General features: G+C 41.1%; 1 protein-coding gene across 1 annotated transcript in view; it reads right to left on the minus strand.

Annotated features, from left to right (window-relative positions):
* Positions 1-2,028: 2,028 nt before the first annotated feature.
* LOC141141099 (vomeronasal type-2 receptor 26-like) overlaps positions 2,029-19,845 on the minus strand; it is a 77,352-nt gene continuing 59,535 nt past the window's right edge. Inside the window, exons 9-10 of the mRNA XM_073628809.1 lie at positions 7,341-7,464; positions 2,029-3,136 (exon numbers count right to left, since the gene is read on the minus strand). Of these exons, the coding sequence (XP_073484910.1) occupies positions 2,226-3,136; positions 7,341-7,464 (1,035 nt within the window). The 3' untranslated portion in view covers positions 2,029-2,225. The remainder of the gene's footprint in view (positions 3,137-7,340; positions 7,465-19,845) is intronic.

Raw genomic sequence — 19,845 nt, forward strand, 5'->3', positions numbered from 1 at the left:
ACACTGCATGGGTTCCTGGTTCAGATCTGGACCCTGACACATCTTCTACAACATATATGTTATTTTTGGTGAGATGTTTACCCAAGGCAACCTTTAATTAGCTCACACTTTATAGTGTCAGACATTGGGGTCTTATACATTATATAACATTGTATAATGATGTTGTGCAAATACCAGGGGAGAGAAAAAATATTCCATGTGATTCACTCATTTCTCCACCTCGTGGGGCAATTATAACAGACAAGGTAAACAAAATCTGAATTTCAGATGAAGTAAATGATAAGAAGATAGATCAAATTAAGCATAGCTTAAAAAACTCACATGTATTTGATTCTAAAATGGAAGATTATTGTGTTAGTAAGTCTTCAAAATCAAGCCAAAAAAAGAAAAAGAAATCCAATAACCTTATTTTTGTTTCAGCAATAGTGCAACCAGCCTTGTACTATGTACTCTGTTTTAGCTATACTATGTAAATTCTAAATACTTGTTAGTTGTTGTACTGATGAGTCTGTTTGTACACCTATGGTTAAAAGAGTTGTAAAGGCAGAAGGTTTTTCTATGTTTCTAATTCTATGCATTTAGATAAAAAGTCTTCTGTGTGTAGCAGCCTCCCCAGCACCCCTCTAATACTTACCTGAGCCCCATCTCTGTCCAATGATGTCCTCAAGTCCCTTCGCCTGTCCGGGACTCTCTTTCTTGATTGGCTGAGACACATCAGGGGTGCCATTGGCTCCCACGGCTGTCAATCAAAGTCGGCTAGCCAATCAGGAAAGATAGGGGGTGGGGCCGAATGGCAGCTCTGTGTCTGAATGGACACAGCTTGGGTGTCCCCATAACAAGCTGCTTGCCAGGAGAAGCAAAGAGGGACCCAAGAAGAGGAGGATCTGGGCTTCTCTGTGCAAAAACAAAAGCACAGAGGAGGTAAGTATAACATGTTTGTTTTTTGTTTTTTTTTTTAAATGAGACTTTACAATTACTTTAAGCTACAAGGCATTCTGACCACAGGTTCTGGGCATATAGCTAATTACTCTGTAAATATTTTTATCTCTCTTTTGTTTTAACGTAAGTTACAATAAAAGGTCTTTGGGAAAAATATTCTATCCCTTCAAATGTAGGTAGGGGTTGCCTCCATCCCTAATAAATCTGGATAAGAATTGTTTAAAGCCTTTCATGGAACTTTCTCAGCAATCAAACATAGAACAAATAAAAACATGTATTAAAAAAATACAAAAATATTTTCCCTTATTGATAACACATCATATTATTCACCACTATGACTGAGACTCCTAATGCAACAGAGCCAGATATAGACATGAATCCAATCTAGAAAGAAAAATTCATCTTTTGCGGGTCCCTCCAATGAAACATGTTAGGGTGGAGCAAGGCTTTGTATGTGTATTGACTGATGGAATTCAGTGGTGCATCAGGCAGTGTCTCTTCTCACAGTGCAGCCGGCGGTGTGTGATAAACAGGTGGTAGTGGTCTCTACTCACTTCTGTGGTCCACTGTGGATATACTGGATGCTTTGCTGCCCATTTGAAATTTAAGTGTAATGGCTATTTAATAATAAAACATTTTTAACCCTACAGTTTCATGCTATGTATAGCTTTATTCCCTGTATGCTCATTACTGGAGAGATCACATGCACACATCTAAAGACAGCTCACTGATTGAAGAGGTGGATTTATCTTTTGGGATCTCATGAGCCAAATGCCATATCTGTGAAAGCGTGGCAATACCCTTTGGGGAGTGCAGATCCATGTGTGGGGTGGAAGACAGCACGTGGTGTTTTGGTATGGATTTTTAAGGGTGGATATTTCGATCGCTATCACACAGAAATGAAAAAAGAAATTATGCTACAATTATTTCAATTTTCGAACACTTTATTACTTTGTGATCAGTTTTAGCTCATCTTTGGACACTGTTGAGTTTATTGGTGTTTATGTCCACTTTTATAATTATTTATTATTATTTTTGAAGCCACATTATTACACAATTTTGGATCATACACTATTTTTTTCTATGGCACATTAATAAGGGGACAGTTATGCACTTAGTGCCATATTGAACTAGCATTTGTTTTTTTGTGTGTGTTTTAAGGCAAATCTTTAGTCTAAAGGTAAACATGTAGGGTCATAATGAATGACCCTCTAGCATTGCTAAAAATGCAATAGACAAAATCTTAAAACCATATCATACTATGTATTAATTAATAATTGTTCAATTTATTGTAAAACTCTTTTCTCCATTACATATGTTTTAGTGTTACGTTCTGGTCTCCATAAGATTATGTAACATTTGGGGAGAAATATACAACCTAAAACCCCGGCACTGGAGCTCAGTATGGCGAATATCTCTACAGCCACCATGTACTTTCCTCTGGTGCTCAGATAGGCTGGGATCATGGCAATCCACACACTGCAGAACACCAGCATGCTGAAGGTGATATATTTGGCCTCATTAAAACTGTCTGGTAAAGTCCTCACCGTGAAAGCCAGAACAAAACTTACAGCTGCTAGAAACCCCATGTAACCAAGAACAGAATAAAACCCAATAACTGACCCTTCATTACACTGAACGATGATCTTGTCCTGATAAAAAGAGGTGTCCAGTTCTTTGAAGGGAGGAGAGACTGACAGCCAGATGATACAAATTATAACTTGAATAGATGAACATGAGATGACTATGGCTTTAGAAAGTTTGGTTCCTAGCCAGTGTTGCCACAAACTGCCAGGTTTGGTGACTTTAAATGCTACACAAACTATAATGGTTTTTGCAAGAACACAAGAGATGGAAATCGTGAAGAGGATTCCAAATGAAACTTGGCGTAACAAGCAGGTTATATCATTAGGGCATCCAAGGAATAAGTAAACACAGAGGAAACTCAACATGATGGAGATCAGAAGGGTGAAGCTCAGGTTCCTGTTGTTGGCTTTTACAATGGATGTGTCTTGGTGTGAAATAAAGACCAGTAATATCAGTCCAGTCATAGCACAAAGAATGGAGGAGAACAAGGCAAAGACCATTCCAAGAGGGTCATTAGAGTAAGACAGGAAATTCAGCAGTTTCGGGACACAGCGATCCTTCTTCTCATTGGGCCATTCATCATATCTGCATTGTTGGCAATTTTCACTGTCTGGAAGATAAAAAAAGGGCACATAAATAATGTTCCATTTCATTCAATAATGTATAGTTGATGTTATTCATTTGACTAGAAGGTTGGTTTCTATAACAGTTTTGTATGGCTTAGAAATTTTCTAAATAAATAAATATCAATCAAAAAAAAAAAAAAATCAATCTTCAGTCCAAATGTGTTCATGCGTATTAAATGTTTGTAAGAACAAGTGTCTGGGGAAAAGTATTTGTCTTGTTGTAGGCTATTCTCTGGGTACCAGGCTTGTGGAAAGGGACAATCAATAAAAATTGTAAGTACAAAAAATTAGTCCATAAAAAGTCCATAGAAAGTCCATAAAAATCCATATAGAGCCCACAAAGATGGTAGCTTTGTGTAGGAGCAAGAAGACAGCTCTGGAGGAGGACACTGAAAGAGAACACAAGCGCCTACTAAGTATAGGTTTCGAAAAATTTTAATAGGTTAAAAAAGGGTGTTACTCACAAAAGTGATAAAATCACAGGCACATAGGTAGTGACAATGCGCATCTGACCCTGTGTGTCATCTTGAACTTGGGGAACATACATCAGATGGTACAGGTTGACTGAACAAGGGGGTGTCTGCGGTCTGGTGAGCCAGTGGTTTCCGGGGCTTCAGGCCGTCGGCTTGAAGAAGGAGTGCATGATCCGCAAATGCGTTGTCGGCCTCCTCGGGTCAGATTCGGAAGTGACATCACACCAGCCACGCTGTGCGTTCCATGAGATCCGGAACCACCGGAAACCACCGACTCACCAGACCACACACCCCAAGCCTGGTTCGGTCAACCTGTACCATCGAACGTATGTTCCCCCAGTCCAAGATGACGCAGATGTGCAGTATCACTACCTATGTGCCTGTGATTTTATCACTTTTGTGAGTAACAGTCCTTTTCAACCTATTAAAGTTTTCCAAAGATATACTTAGTAGGTGCTTGTGTTCTCTTCCATTGTTCTCCAGGGTCTCTGCCTCCTGCTACTGTCAATCACAGCCAGTGAGCCAATGAGGAGAGAGTGGGCTGAGCCGTGCTCTGTGTCTGAGTGGGCAGAAAGAGCATCGGCTCGAGAGTGAGCCTGCTTGATTGCCCCAATAGCAAGCTGCATGCTATGGAGGGACTTGGCAAGAGGAAAGGGCCAGGAGCGCTAGTGGAGGATCCGATAAGAGGAGGCTACTTAATGCAAAACCTTTTCACACAGCAGGTAAGTATAACATGTTTGTTATTTAAAAAAAAAACATCCTTTAATATTACTTGAAGTCAATTGGAGCCGAAAGTTAAAAAAAGCTCTCGCCATTTTCTGCGCTAATAGGCAAGGGATTGCCAAACAAATGGCATGAGGGGCTGGATACTTCCCTGGGGGACACGTGTCGATGCAATAATATATTTTTTATTCTGTTTGATGCAGAGCATAAATTTTAGTCATTCTTAATGTGAATCATTATAAATGCAAATCTCCAATAAATAACATGTTTGGGCCTACTGTGCAACACTTAAAAGACAAAAGTGTGTTTAAATTGCCAACAAAATGACAACTCTCAGCTGCTTCATTCTGTTTGTAAACAAACAACCGCAGGTTCCGTCCATCTATTCCAGACCCTTATCCCTTCAGGTATGATATGGATTTTAGGGTACAAACAAATGGCAACTGGACCAACCCATAACTGGTTTTAACAGCAAGGAGCACATGGAAGGGTGCCCATGTCAAACAAAACCAATGACAAATTCCCAGCTCACTTACCAGCCAGCCTGCAACAAACCAAAGTGTCCTGTCTAACAGTTCATGTTAAAAACAGGGGTTTATTTTGCACATATTTGTAAGCTGCAGAGGCTGCAACAAGACACCCCAATATTATCTGCAGTCCTAACTCTATAAATGTTTAGAGCCTCCATAGAAGGAACACATAAATAATAATGGATAGATTGAAGGCAGGTAAGCCTGGAGTGAGCCCAGTCCTCCTTAAAGGCACATGGGTGCACTGGACACCCAGCAAACAGCACAATGGCAGCAAAATTGTCCAGTGCACCCACTCACCAAATAACCAATGGTACAAACAAACAGCAACTGCCTCAACCTATAACTGGCCTTAATAGCAAGGAGCACATGAATGGGCGATGCATGTCAAGCAAAAACAAAGAAAAATTCCCAGCTCTGCGTATCATTTTAAGAGAGAACCCCATGCAAAAAAATACAATTTTTTTTATTATTATTATTACTATCAAGCAATAAAAATCTTTAAATCAAACAAGGTTTAAAACCACAAGCTGATTTACTGTGGACAATTTATAGCTGTATTTACATATCTTATTCATGAACAATTGTGTTAATTTTCCATAAAAATGCCAGAAGAATATGAAAATAAAGCACATTATAAATCTCTACATGTTTCGTGAATACCCATTTATTTCCTAAAGATTGGATTCTACTGACATGGCTCCCACAATCTAAAAAAAAAAAACAAAAATTCAAAATGTGAACATACCAATAGTATTGGAACAAGCTATACTTGAAAGACATTGAATGCTATTCCAACCCCTGTAATTTGGTCATGAACGCACTACTTACAATTTAAAGCGTAACTCCACTTTTGTTGAGAAAAAAACATTTCCCTCTGGGTGATCTATGTACATTGCAAGGATTTTAACAAACTTTGTTGCAGATTCTTACCTTTTGTTATTCTGAAGAAATTCCTGTTTGTTCCTCTGTGCCCTTGTTCTAAGTGGGTCTAATGGGAGTGGTTTCATAACTATCAATCAGCTGTGCACCTGCAGAGCACTAATGAGAAAATCTGCTGGCCCTGCATCCCTTTAGAAGTGTTCCTATTGGGAGTATCTCACCAAAAATGACATTTTTTGTTGTAAGGTAATGCCTGAAATCTGACTTGTATCTTAGGCAGACTTCTGGGAAAATTTGTGAGCCAATCACACAACCAGGAAATTATATTTTGGGGATGTTCAGTACACATTCTGTGTACAGAACACTACCAGGTAGCCAAAATTACAGAGCTGAAAATTGAAAAGGAAAGGTATTTTTTAATAACATTCAATTACAATATGATTTGTGTCGCAGTTGTATAAGCTATATTATTATTTCTTTATTTACTTTTTTCCCCCATGGAAGTGGAGTTACTCTTTAAGTAGTACAATTTAACATTAGTTGCCATTTTTCTTTCTTTTGGAAAGTCAGTAGGAATCATGATTGATGTGGATATACATGGCTGGATGACGATGGATGTGGATCATAGGATTTTTTTTTTTAAACTAAAGGACTTGTTAACAGGGCTTTTTTTAATTTACGCTTTATTTTTTTTTGTGAATGAGTAGGGATACTATGTACCTCTGACTCATTCACATGAAAGGACGGCACATGGATGCCCCTTATTGTTAAAGAGGGCTTCCAGATTTCTGTAAACCCCCAGCTCATAGACTCCACAACCGCTGGGCCAGGTTTGTGGGAAAGAGTTCCTTGTCCTTCTCAACATAGGAACAAGGTACTTTGCCAGGAGGTACCCCTCACCTTTTGAGGGCATGTGGCCTGGTATGGTTCAGGAAGGGGGGACAAAACATTCACCCCCACCCTTTCCACTCCCCCCAAAAAAATGAAATGCCAAATGTGGCATGTCAGGGGGTCACCTTCCCTTAAAGCGGTAGTTCCATTTTTGGGTGGAACTCTGCTTTAACTATTCCCAGCTCCTTTCTTAAAGTGTGCAGGGTTTTTTCATCTATAGCAGACCTTTATTCTAGATGAGGGACTGAGATAGATGATAAAGGGGATACCCACATAAAAAATTCAGCATGGGGTTTGCCCATAATTTATAAAGGCCCTTTAGATGAACTTCTGAGCAGCAAGCATATGTTTTGAACTGACGTTTGGACTGATTGTCCCTGCTAATAAAAGCTCATGAACAAATGCATGGGGGCTATTTAAGTTGTGAAATTACCTCTGGGATTGTGACCTCATCACCTATCAAGGTTATCTAACAAAAAAATACTAATAATTCTATCAAGCAAATGTTGATAAAGTTTTATCATTCTGTAAATCAAATTAGTCCTCACTGTACAAACAGCACTTCAAGAGTAGACATAGAGGCATGACCAATTGCATTTTGAATGGTGTTTCTCATTTAATATTGAGTGAATATTTATTATAGACATGTGGAAGAAACAAAATCTGTGATAGTATTCATGTTCATTTACCGCTGACATTGGATACCTCTCCCTCCGAGCACTGGGCACAGTCATAGCAGCAGGAGTGGATCCCCGGTCTTTGGACTTTCCTGGTTCCTGGCAAACAGTTTTCTGAACACTGAGACTTTGGGATCTGCAAACAAGGGAAGAGGCTACAGAGGTTTACATGCTGTGCTTAATTTTCTCTATGCTTTGAATCAAAGAATGTTGGGAATCAACAAAGAGTGGTGTAAGCACAATATTGCACCACTCTTCTAAACATAAAAAATACTTCAAATGTAAACACTTCAAAATCAGTAATCTTAGATTTTGGAGTAAAAACCTCCACAATAAATACCCTTAAGTCCCAACTCTCATTTCCATGGAGTAAGGAAAGAGTACATTACCTGGGCATTACCCTTACAGCCAATACATCCCAATTAATCTCCTCTAATATCCCACCTCCGAATTTCCCAATTTTGAACTCTCATGGGGGGGGGGGGGGGGGTTGTTGGCTAGCAGCCTTTAAGATGAACATACTACCCCAACTTCTATATCTTTTTCGAACTCTCCCGATATTGCTCCCAATTAAACGATTGAGAACCTTGTCGAGTCTCCTCCATAAGTTCATATGGAAGGGGAAGAGGGCGCGCTGCACAGGTCCCATTCTTATCAAACATATATCCATGGGGGCTGCAGGTATTCCAGATTTACTAGATTATTACTGGGCAGTGAACTTGGATCAAACCAAACACTGGATCCTTAAAGGAGAAACTCCCTCAAGGGTGGAAATAGAAGCAAATCTAACTCCATCTAGAGATCTCTGCACGATGCTCCTGAGTGACTTGTGGAATCCCTGGGATCTTACATCGCTCCCTCTTCCCACAGAAGGCGTGGAGGCATCTGTCCAAGCACCATGACTCTTATGATCTTCTACCCAACACTCTTCTCCCTCTGAATATTCTAAAGGCCTTGATCCCTCTGTTAAAAACCAACTATCTTATCAAGCATGTATATATATAGGATATATGATGTATGACAGTAACAAGCTTAAAACCAGAGAGTTTTTGGTAGGAGAATTTTGCCTACCCCAAACATACATGTTTACACTCACCCATATACTAAACTTCTTAACAAAATACCCCCCAGAGAGATTATTCACACACCCAAAAGCATGAAACGTCTATATACGTCCACAGGACACAAAGCTAAGAAAATTTTTCTTTTCTACAGCATTTTGCAAGTTTTACAATCCCATGCAGAAATGGGAAAAGAAGTTGGAATGCACATTTACCCAAGAACAATGGTGAAATGCCCTCCACTGTGTTTTCAAGTCATCCCACTACACTACTCACTGGGAAATGATCCTAAAAATCACTAACAGATGGTATTATACACCCTTTTGGTTGGCAAAATTCTCCTCCTCATACTCTCCTTTATGCTTGCATAATTGTGGCCAAGTAGGGAAACTACTACATGTCTTCTGGGAGTGCCCGACATTAACAGACTTTGGAAACCAAATTTTTAAATGCATTTTCTCATGTACAGGTGTGCTTGTGTCCCCCCCCCCCCCCTCGCCCTGAATTAGTCCTTCTCAATAAAGGTATAGATAACTACCCTAAGAACTACAGACACATTGTCACGCACATACTCCTAGCAGCCCGGTCTCTAATTCTAAGGCGGTGGAAGTCAACATTAGCTCCCAACCTAAGTAAGAAGAAGTAATTGATATTGCCCACATGAACAAAATTTATGAGAAACTCTCATTGTCATCCACAAAAATCCAAGAAGCATGGAACATTTGGCTGAACGACTAAAAATGTTTTATTGATTATGTACTTTACACCTGTAACACATCTGAGCACTGTAATTTCTGTACCCACCTCACTTCTGTTGATCTGTAAATGTTGGCCCTGTGCTAATTTCTTGTTAAAACCAAATAAAAAACGTAATGTTTTTTAAAAAAAATGGAGCAAATTAATTGCTGCTAATTACAAAAGGGGTGCAAGCCTCTTTGCTAATTAGGGGCGATCAGTTCTCTGTTCTGCTGTGCGTGTGACAGGTAGGGATGAGCTTGATGTTCGGGTCAAATATCGGGTGTTCGCCCGTTCGCCAAATATCGAACATTATGGGGGGTTCGCGGGAAATTCAAGCGCCCGCGTAATGCCCCATAATGAACTGCAAGATCACAGTGCATTGCTCTATGATGATTGGCCAAAGCATGCACCTGACCTGCATGCTTTGGCCAATCCCAGCGCCCTCTGCTAAGAGAGCCATAATTGGCCATTGGGGACTAAGTCCACATCCGACACTATATAAGGCTGCCTTGTGTAGTGTTGTTGGCGTGGATGGAGAGATTTAGATTTAGATTTGATTTAGATTAAGCAGGCAGGTTATTCAGTTAGCGGCAGTGTATTTAATATATATATACAGTCAGTCTAGTGTGTATATATATATATATATATATATACTCTGCATCCAGTCAGTGTAGCCTAGAGATCTACATTCTACAGTGCATTCTGTGGTGTGCTATTTCTAACCTACTTCAGGCAGTGTATTTGAGATTTTATATATTATATATATATATATATATATATATATATAGACACAGTCTATATATATATATATATATATATATATATATATATATATATATATATATATAGAGAGAGAGAGAGAGAGAGAGAGAGAGAGAGAGAGAGAGAGAGAGAGAGAGAGAGAGAGAGAGAGAGATTAGAGGATAGAGGCGGGACTTTGCGGCATGTTGGTGAGTGTGTTATACTAAATGGTATGTGTTAAGGTGTAGATATTGAAGATGAGTGCTATACAACGTAATGTCCACAGATAGTATTGTAGGATAATCATGGTATAAAAGTTTAATAGCATAGGTACTTAAGCCAGATAAAATCATAGAAATACACATCTTGGATAGTTGAACATGTTTACAACAGTATATTAACAGGTAGAGTTCCAATACTGGTAGTACAGTTGCAATAAAAAATACATTGTACAATGAATAGGTGCATCAATAGTTATTAACTCAACGCGTTTCTTGGCTTAAAGCCAATCATCAGGAGTCCGATGCAATTAAGCTGTATTGAGACAATGAAGTGTCTATTAATATATAGACAGATATTTATAGAAAAAGATACACTGAAAATGTATGTTGCTAGATACTCACAAATAATGCATAAATGAGGGTCTATATGTAAAATACAGTTTTGGTCTGGGTCCATAAAGTCTCCCCCGGGGTTGAGGCAGAGAGCACACCCCAAGAGACCGTCAGCCACGGTAGCCCAAAGGACATAGGCACCATGCATCAGTGTATCTTTTTCTATAAATATCTGTCTATATATTAATAGACACTTCATTGTCTCAATACAGCTTAATTGCATCAGACTCCTGATGATTGGCTTTAAGCCAAGAAACGCGTTGAGTTAATAACTATTGATGCACCTATTCATTGTACAATGTATTTTTTTTGCAACTGTACTACCAGTATTGGAACTCTACCTGTCAATATACTGTTGTAAACATGTTCAACTATGGTCCAAGATGTGTATTTCTATGATTTTATCTGGCTTAAGTACCTATGCTATTAAACTTTTATACCATGATTATCCTACAATACTATCTGTGGACATTACGTTGTATAGCACTCATCTTCAATATCTACACCTTAACACATACCATTTAGTATAACACACTCACCAACATGCCTCATGCAAAGTCCCGCCTCTATCCTCTAATCTCTTTGTATTCATTGGGATGGAGGCATGCTGGTGCTCTCCCTAATAACAGCGTGGATAGGTCACAACCCCTTTTTGAGATATATATATATATATATATATATATATATATATATATATATATATATATATACACTCTGCAGCATCCAGTGTAGAGTATATCTACAGTGCAACTGTAGTGCAGTTGCTACTACTTTTCTGGTGGTGTACGCAGTAGACAATACAGTGCAGCCACAGTGCAGTTGCTACTACTTTTCTGGTGGTGTACACATTACACAATACAGTGCAACCGTAGTGCAGTTGCTACTACTTTTCTGGTGGTGAACACATTACACAATACAGTGCAGCCACAGTGCAGTTGCTACCACTTTTCTGGTGGTGTACACATTACACAATACAGTGCAACCGTAGTGCAGTTGCTACTACTTTTCTGGTGGTATTCACATTACTTAATACAGTGCAGTGTGGTGCAATTGCTACTACTTTTTTGTTGGTGTACACAGCACACAATACAGTGCCACCTTAGTGCAGTTGCTACTACTTCCCTGGTGGTGTACACAGCACACAATACAGTGCAACCATAGTGCAGTTGGTACTAATTTTCTGGTGACGTACACATTACACAATACAGTGCAGCCGTAATGCAGTTGCTAATAATTTTCCGGTGGTGTACACATTACACAATACAGTGCAGCCGAGGTGCAGTTGCTACTATTTTTCTGGTGGTGTTCACATTACACAATACAGTGCAGTGTGGTGCAGTTGCTACTACTTTTCTGGTGGTGAACACAGCACACAATACAGTGCAACCGTAGTGCAGTTGGTACTACTTCTCTGTTGCTATACACAGCACACAATATGGTGCAACCGTAGTGCAGTTGCTACTACTTTTCTGGTGGTGTACACATTACACAGTACAGTGCAGCTGCAGTGCAGTTGCTACTACTTTTCTGGTGGTGTACACAGTACACAATACAGTGCAGTGTGGTGAAGTTGCTAGTTTTATAGTGGTGTACACAGCACACAATACAGTGCAGTGTGGTGCAGTTGCTACTACTTTTCTGGTGGCGTACACAGCACCCAATACAGTGCAACCATAGTGCAGTTGGTACTATTTTTCTGGTGGTGTACACATTACACAATACAGTGCAACTGTAGTGCAGTTGGTACTACTTTTCTGGTGGTGTACACATTACACAATACAGTACAGCTGTAGTGCAGTTGCTACTGCATTTCTGGTGGTGTACCCATTACACAATACAGTGCAGTGTGGTACAGTTGCTACTACTTTTCTGGTGGTGTACACAGCACACAATACAGTGCAACCGTAGTGCAGTTGCTACTACTTCCCTGGTGGTATACACATTACACAATACAGTACAACCGTAGTGCAGTTGGTACTATTTTTCTGGTGGTGTACATATTACACAATACAGTGCAGCCGTAATGCAGTTGCAAATACTTTTCTGGTGGTGTACACATTACACAATATAGTGCAGCCGAAGTGCAGTTGCCACTACTTTTCTGGTGGTGTTCACATTACACAATACAGTGCAGTGTGGTGAAGTTGCTACTACTTTTCTGGTGGTGTACACATTACACAATACAGTGCAACCGTAGTGCAGTTGCTACTACTTTTCTGGTGGTGTACACATTACACAATACAGTGCAGCTGCAGTGCAGTTGCTACTACTTTTCTGGTGTTATAAAGGAAAAAAGTGCAGAGGAATGCACTAAGCGGATGCCCCTTGGACTTTGAAGGGCAGGAAGGAATAAATAGGGAGTAAATAAGTGTAAAAGGCACAAAAGTGCCAACTTTATTAATATACAAGAATAGAAAAGTGATTTTTAAAAAAAAACACTCAAAATCGTTTACAGTACAAACAGTGCACCAATGGTAAAACATCAAAGATTATACAATATATATCACCCAAAGCTGGTAATCCAGAGTGCTACTCATGATGAGTTGAACTCAATTTTAATTTTGCAGCATATATCCTGACATGTTTTCGAAAAATCACATTGGAGTGTACTTTTCCTTCTTCAGGGAAAATTTATGAATGGGTATATTATTGTTATATCTATAACACAAATATGTATATGTATAATACAAACATAGTATTTATAATATAGGCATCAATAATGTAATTTAGAGCCTGTTGTATCATATTACAAAAATAATGATGTAGAAAGTACTTACATATATGTTATTGACTCCTTGAGCAGTAAAGAAATAAAAATAAAAAAGAGGGTACAAGCTGGCTGCATGAATCCACAAACACGGCATAAGGATTATCCGTGTGTCCATAGGCTAAATATCGAGCTGCATTCACAAGGAACACCTGGTTTCACAGCGGCGAACAGATCTGGCCACTGTAGGGACAATCATAACAAAAGGGGTAGTTAAAGAGTTCCACCCAAAAGTGGAACTTCCGCTCATCGGATTCCTCCCCCCCTCCGGTGTCACAATTGGCACCTTTCAGGGGTTAGGGGGGTGCAGATACCTGTATAATACAGGTATCTGCACCAACTCCCGGTAATAGACTCCCACGGGAGTCATGCCCCCTCCCGCACTCCCCCGCTGTCTCCTGCGCAGTAGGGAACCGGGAAGTGAAGCCGCAACGCTTCACTTCCTGATTCCCTCACTGAGAATGGCGGCGGCAGCACCCGAGGATCGAGGGACGGTTCAGTCTCGGGTGCCGACATCGCTGGACCCCGTGACAGGTGAGTGACCTTATTTTAAAAGTCAGCAGCTGCAGTATTTGCAGCTGCTGACATCTAAAAAAAATGTTTCGCCGGACTCCCGCTTTAAATCAACCTAATCATATTGCAGAGTAATAGAGATAAAGAGGTACTGATGGAATATAGTAAACACATAGACAGAAACCATGTCCATGTAGTAACTAGTATAAGAGTATTATTTACCTTTGAGACATGGAGTACAACTGACATCAAGGCAGCGGCCGATGAACTGACACAAAGTATCCAAGTGTCAGTGTTAATATACCCAATCGGATTGGTGTGAGCCAATCAGGTGGTTCACTCCGCCTGATCAGCTGTATGCATTACAGCTGATCGCGGAGGTCAGAGGGTCCCTCTGACTTGGGGGCGCGCGGCGTTGCCATGCCCCTAGGGGCGTGATGATGTCATGTGTCCCCACGTCACCGTCGGGAAGAACGCTTGCCGCTCGTCAATCAGACGGCGGCGGAGGCGTAGATAGGCTCCTCTTGACACAGTGGAACAAAGGCGTGGACAGGGTGTATGTCCAATGCCTGCCCTGCATCAATGGAGCCCACCCGCCGGGTGTCTGAGTACAACGGCACAGCCAAGGACGGAGCTAGAGAGCCACCTAGTGGAAAAAGAGATGTAGGCAGTCAGCAAGTTTACAATCAAAGAAAAATTGCAAAAACATAAAAAATAATAATAATATTACAGAAAATACAATGATGATGATGACAATGGGCATCTCAAGTGTTAGACAAGGTTACCATGGAGAACAGAGATTGAATTGTTAGCAGACATGATTATATAAAATGGACAAAAAATCTTTGGTAAAAGTACAAATAAATGGGAAATTTGAATACACATATACTTTAACAATGAAGATGTCTATTTAGGCACGTAAATCCCAAAGAGCATTTATAGAGCCTCCTGATTAGCACTATATATCTGGCTGTATTTGTAGAGCAAGAGGAGTATTGCAACAAACAACCCTGCATTTCTAACTGTGTTTTTGAAGAAGAGAAAAAATTGCTCAGACAATTCCTATAGGTAAAGACAGGGAAAATATCTTAAAATATAGTGAAAGTATCAATATATATGAAAAAATGGGGATTTTAGAGATTTCATTTGCAGACCCCAGAAGTAAACCCTGGAAGAAATGAGCGAAAATTGAATGCCTCATTTAGCCCAGGTGACACGGTGACCTGTAGGTTAAATATCCACCGTAGCTCACATTGGCCGTGCACCCCCATGTCAGAGGGACGCTCTGACCTCCGCGATCAGCTGTACTGCATACAGCTGATCAGGTGGAGTGAACCACCTGATTGGCTCACAACAATCTGATTGGGTATATTAACACTGACACTTGGATACTTTGTGTCAGTTCATCGGCCGCTGCCTTGATGTCAGTTGTACACCATGTCTCAAAGGTAAATAATACTCTTATACTAGTTACTACATGGACATGGTTTCTGTCCATGTGTTTACTATATTCCATCAGTACCTCTTTATCTCTATTACTCTGTAATATGATTAGGTTGATTTAACTACCCCTTTTGTTATGATTGTCCCTACAGTGGCCAGATCTGTTTGCCGCTGTGAAACCAGGTGTCCCTTGTGAATGCAGCTCGATATTTAGCCTATGGACACACGGATAATCCTTATGCCGTGTTTGTGGATTAATGCAGCCAGCTTGTACCCTCTTTTTTGTTTTTATTTCTTTACTGTTCAAGGAGTCAATAACATATATGTAAGTACTTTCTACACATTATTTTTGTAATATGATACAACAGGCTCTAAATTACATTATTGATACCTATAATATAAATACTATGTTTGTATTATACATATACATATTTGTGTTATAGATATAACAATAATATACCCATTCATAAATGTTGTGCCCTTTACACTTATTTACTCTCTATTTATTCCTTCCTGCCCTTCAAAGTCCAAGGGGGCATCCGCTTAGTACATTCCTCTGCACTTTTTTCCTTTATAATGCTATGTAGGATGTTGGCAGGCCAGCACATTATCCAATTCTTATAGTCTGTATCTTTTACTTTTCTGGTGGTGTACACATTACACAATACAGTGCAGTGTGGTGCAGTTGCTAATACTTTTCTGGTGGTGTACACAGCACACAATACATTGCAACCGTAGTGCAGTTGCTACTACTTTTCTCCTGGTGTACACAGTACACAATACAGTGCAGTGTTGTGTTGCCAAACAAAGTATACATCATGTCCGGAAGGTCACCAAGGAGAGGCAGACGCTCACAGGCCACTAAAAGAGGGCAAGCAGGCTCTGTGTCTACAGTCAACAGTGCTGGTGCATCCTCTGCAGGTGGGCAGGTGGCCGTGGGGCACGCTTATTCTTTTTTTCTGCTGCTGGGGCAGGGGCAGAAAAATTGGGCCTTTGGTGGTGGTGGGACGCGTAGGGCGTGGCCTAAATCTACGTCTTGAATCATCTCTCAGGGAATATAGGATTTCTTTGACGGTTCAACTGAGATCTTTTTTGCTTTATATGAGCTACTAGTATGTGAGTACCGCTCTGTCATTTTTATAATAAAAACTTTTTAAACGGTTTTACGCTATGGACATCCCTTCTCTTCTATGTCAAACACCAACTCGATCCTGAGAGTGCCAGGAACAGTGGCATAGACTGTGACTGCCTGATATCCCTGCAGGGGTGAATAAAGCTGGTGAGTGTTTGCACATTAAGAGCACGAGATTTAAAACACTGTCACCAATGAAAACAAGCATTAGAGGACTACATTGAATACACTTGTTTATCAAGAAAATCAAGTTATCAGCACTATTTGCCACTCGTGCACTTTACAGGGACTAAATATTATTGCTCCATTAAGCACCAGTCACTTATTCCGTTTGCCCCCCCCCCCCCCCTCCCTCCTCGCCCCCCCCCCTTTTATTTCACTTTTTTTTTCCACGTTGTTTTTAATCAATTTTATTAATGTTTGCCATGTTAACCATGTATCACAGTGGAACACGCTATCTTTACATATAGTAGAAATACTCACACATTTGAAAAGTTTGTCACATTTTTATTTTTATTTTTGCGTTCACTTGTTTGGTTTGTGATTTACCTTTGAGATACAGACCTATATATATATTTATTTTCACTTATCATAGGTGAGTCTATTATGGCACTATAGAGCCATTATATATGCCACAGGATTATATATTTATTTATTTTCACATAGGTTTCTTAATTAGAACAGCGCCACACCCACACCTTTAATTTTTTCACACTCAGCTTTTTCCACTTTGGTGGTGATCGCATCTGTGGAGGCAGCAGTTTTATACCAAGTTTTTACCTATTTCTATTGCGTGGGTTTACCACCGTTTTTTCATTTGGTGGTGGTGATGCCACAACACTGTAACCCATCACAGATACTCTTGTTAGGCACAGAAATGGGCCCTGCTGTGAAATATTAGATAAGAAATTGTAATTACATGCCCCTGTTAAACAGGGACAGAAAAATTGGGCCTTAGGCAGTGGTGGTGGTGCCCTAAACCAAAAATATTGTTGGAAGCTAGCATCATCAAGATTGTGGAGGAATAGGATAGTCAGCATAGGCAGTCTTCAAGGGATCCCAGATCAAAAGCAAATTCAATCAGTTTCATCAGCATCAGGTGCTTGATTGCTGCTGATCCAAGACTGATTCATTTTTATGAATGTGAGCCTATCAACAGAGTCTGTGGACAGGCGCACTCTTTGATCCATTACAAACCCTTCAGCAGCACGTTCAGAAAGCGTGCTGGATGCAGGACAGGCCAGTAGCTCAATTGCATATTGAACAAGTTCTGTCCAGTGGTCCATCCTCAAGACCCAGTAACCCAGTAAATGGTCTGTTGGAAAGGTCTCCCAGTCTGCTCTTGCACCTAGATATTCATGCACCATGTAATACAGACATTGGTGATGGTTGCTTGAACTGATCAGACCTTGGCACTGAAGACTGAAAAATAAAGGCATCGGTCAGCCGGCCACCTTCTCCACCGCTCTTCCTCTGACTGAACGAAGCCTCAGCAACACTTTGTCCAGCACCAGGAAATTGTAACCTCCCAGGGTCTGGAAACGCATTGCACAAACCGTTCTTCAAGGCCTCCTGAAGATGTTTCATCCTCTGCTCCCTCTGTGAAGGCAGGATGAGTTCTGCAACCTTACCCTTGTAATGTGGATCAAGAAGGGTTGCCAGCCAGTAATGATATTTCTCTTTGATACCACAAATCCTAGGGTCCTTATGCTGCCTGGCCTCCCTGGTTCTGCAAAGCCTGTGAAAGATTGCAGAGGCATTGGATTCCGAGTCCTCAGGGTCACTAAGGATCACATGATACGTAACAACCTCCTCCCAGCCACGTACAACTTCTTTGGTTTCTGGGGACTGAAAACCATCCCTTGAAGACTGCTGCTGAGTGTTATCCTCCACGTCCGTGCTGACACAGTCTTCCTCCTCCTCCTCCTCCTCCTCCTCTTCCTGTGTGTTTTATCGGGCCCAAAGGAATAATATCTGGGTAAAGGGGGCCTTGAGAGGTAAGGAAGTCCTTCTCTTCCTCCCGCTGTTCTGCCTCAAGTGCCCTGTCCATTATTCCACAAAGCGTGTGCTCCCACAGGAAGACAAGAGGGACAGTATCACTGATGCATGCATTGTCGCTGCGCATCATCCTCGTGGACTCCTCAAATGGTGACAGGACAGTGCATGCATCCTTGATCAGTAGCCACTGGCATGGCAAAAAGAAGCCAAGCTCCCTTGACCCTGTCCTGGTGCCATACTCACACAGGTACTCATTGATTGCCCTCTGCTGCATGTGCAGCCACTGCAGCTTTTCCAACGTTGGGTTCCACCTGGTGGACATGTCACAAATGAGGCGGTTGGTGGGCAGGTTGCATTCCCTTTGAATGTCAGCCAGCCATGCACTGGCATTGTATGACCAGCAGAAATGACCACAGACCTTTCTGGCCTGCCTCAGGAGATCTTGTAAGCCTGGGTACCTGCTCAAGAAACGCTGCACCACCAAATTCAGGACGTGTGCCAAACATGGAACATGGGTCAAGTGTCCCTCTCAGAGGGCGGAGAGAAGGTTGGTGCCATTGTCACATACAACCATTCCTGGCTGAAGCTGGCATGGTGTCAACCACCACTGTGCCTGCCCCTGCAGAGCTGACAGAATCTTTGCCCCAGTGTGGCTCCTGTCCCCTAAGCAGTAGTTAAACCTTAAACTACGTAGAAGGTTCTTTTCTGTAAGAGCGGCAAGGATGTGGAATTCCCTTCCACAGGTGGTGGTCCCAGTGGGGGGCATCGATAGTTTCAAGAAACTATTATATAAGCACCTGAACGACCGCAACATACAGGGATATACAATGTAATACTGACATATAATCACACACATAAGTTGGACTTGATGGACTTGTGTCTTTTTTAAACCTCACCTACTATATCATTATGTAACTCATGCACCGCTTGCCATCTTTTTACCTGAACGCTTGCGTAGCCCCTTGAATGCTTATGGAGCTGGTTCAGAGGACAAATCTGCACAAGAGGCCATAGAGGAAGAAGTAGAGGAAGGGGTGGAGGAGAGAGCTGTAGCAGAATTACCACTAGCATTTTGGAGGCGTGGTGGCGGAACAAGCTCCAACAATACTGAACGCTGTCCTGCATCCTTCCCAGCTGCCAGCAGAGTTACCCAGTGCTCCGTGAAGGAAAGGTAACCCATGCCTGCTAGACCATATGTAGGGCGGAACATATTATCTTCACAGAAATCTCTGGTTGACCAGACCAGTTGTTGGTGCCTAGGCTTGTGTATACAAACAATGGGATCCAAACCTCATTGTTTTACACATACTCACTTCAAAGGATCCCATGCTGGATGTGAAGGGAGGCCAACCCAAAATTAATACTTAACTTCCCGGGAAAATTCAAGTTAATCTCCTGCTCAGAATAGTCACAAGGATTTGCATTAAAGGGGGCTAACTTATGCAAAGTATAGGGATTGCAGATGTAGCCAGTCCGTAAAAGGAATAGGGAAGCTCACCAATCAGAGCCA

The sequence above is a fragment of the Aquarana catesbeiana genome, linkage group LG04 (genome assembly GCF_042186555.1).
Source record: "Aquarana catesbeiana isolate 2022-GZ linkage group LG04, ASM4218655v1, whole genome shotgun sequence".
Classification (NCBI taxonomy): domain Eukaryota; kingdom Metazoa; phylum Chordata; class Amphibia; order Anura; family Ranidae; genus Aquarana; species Aquarana catesbeiana.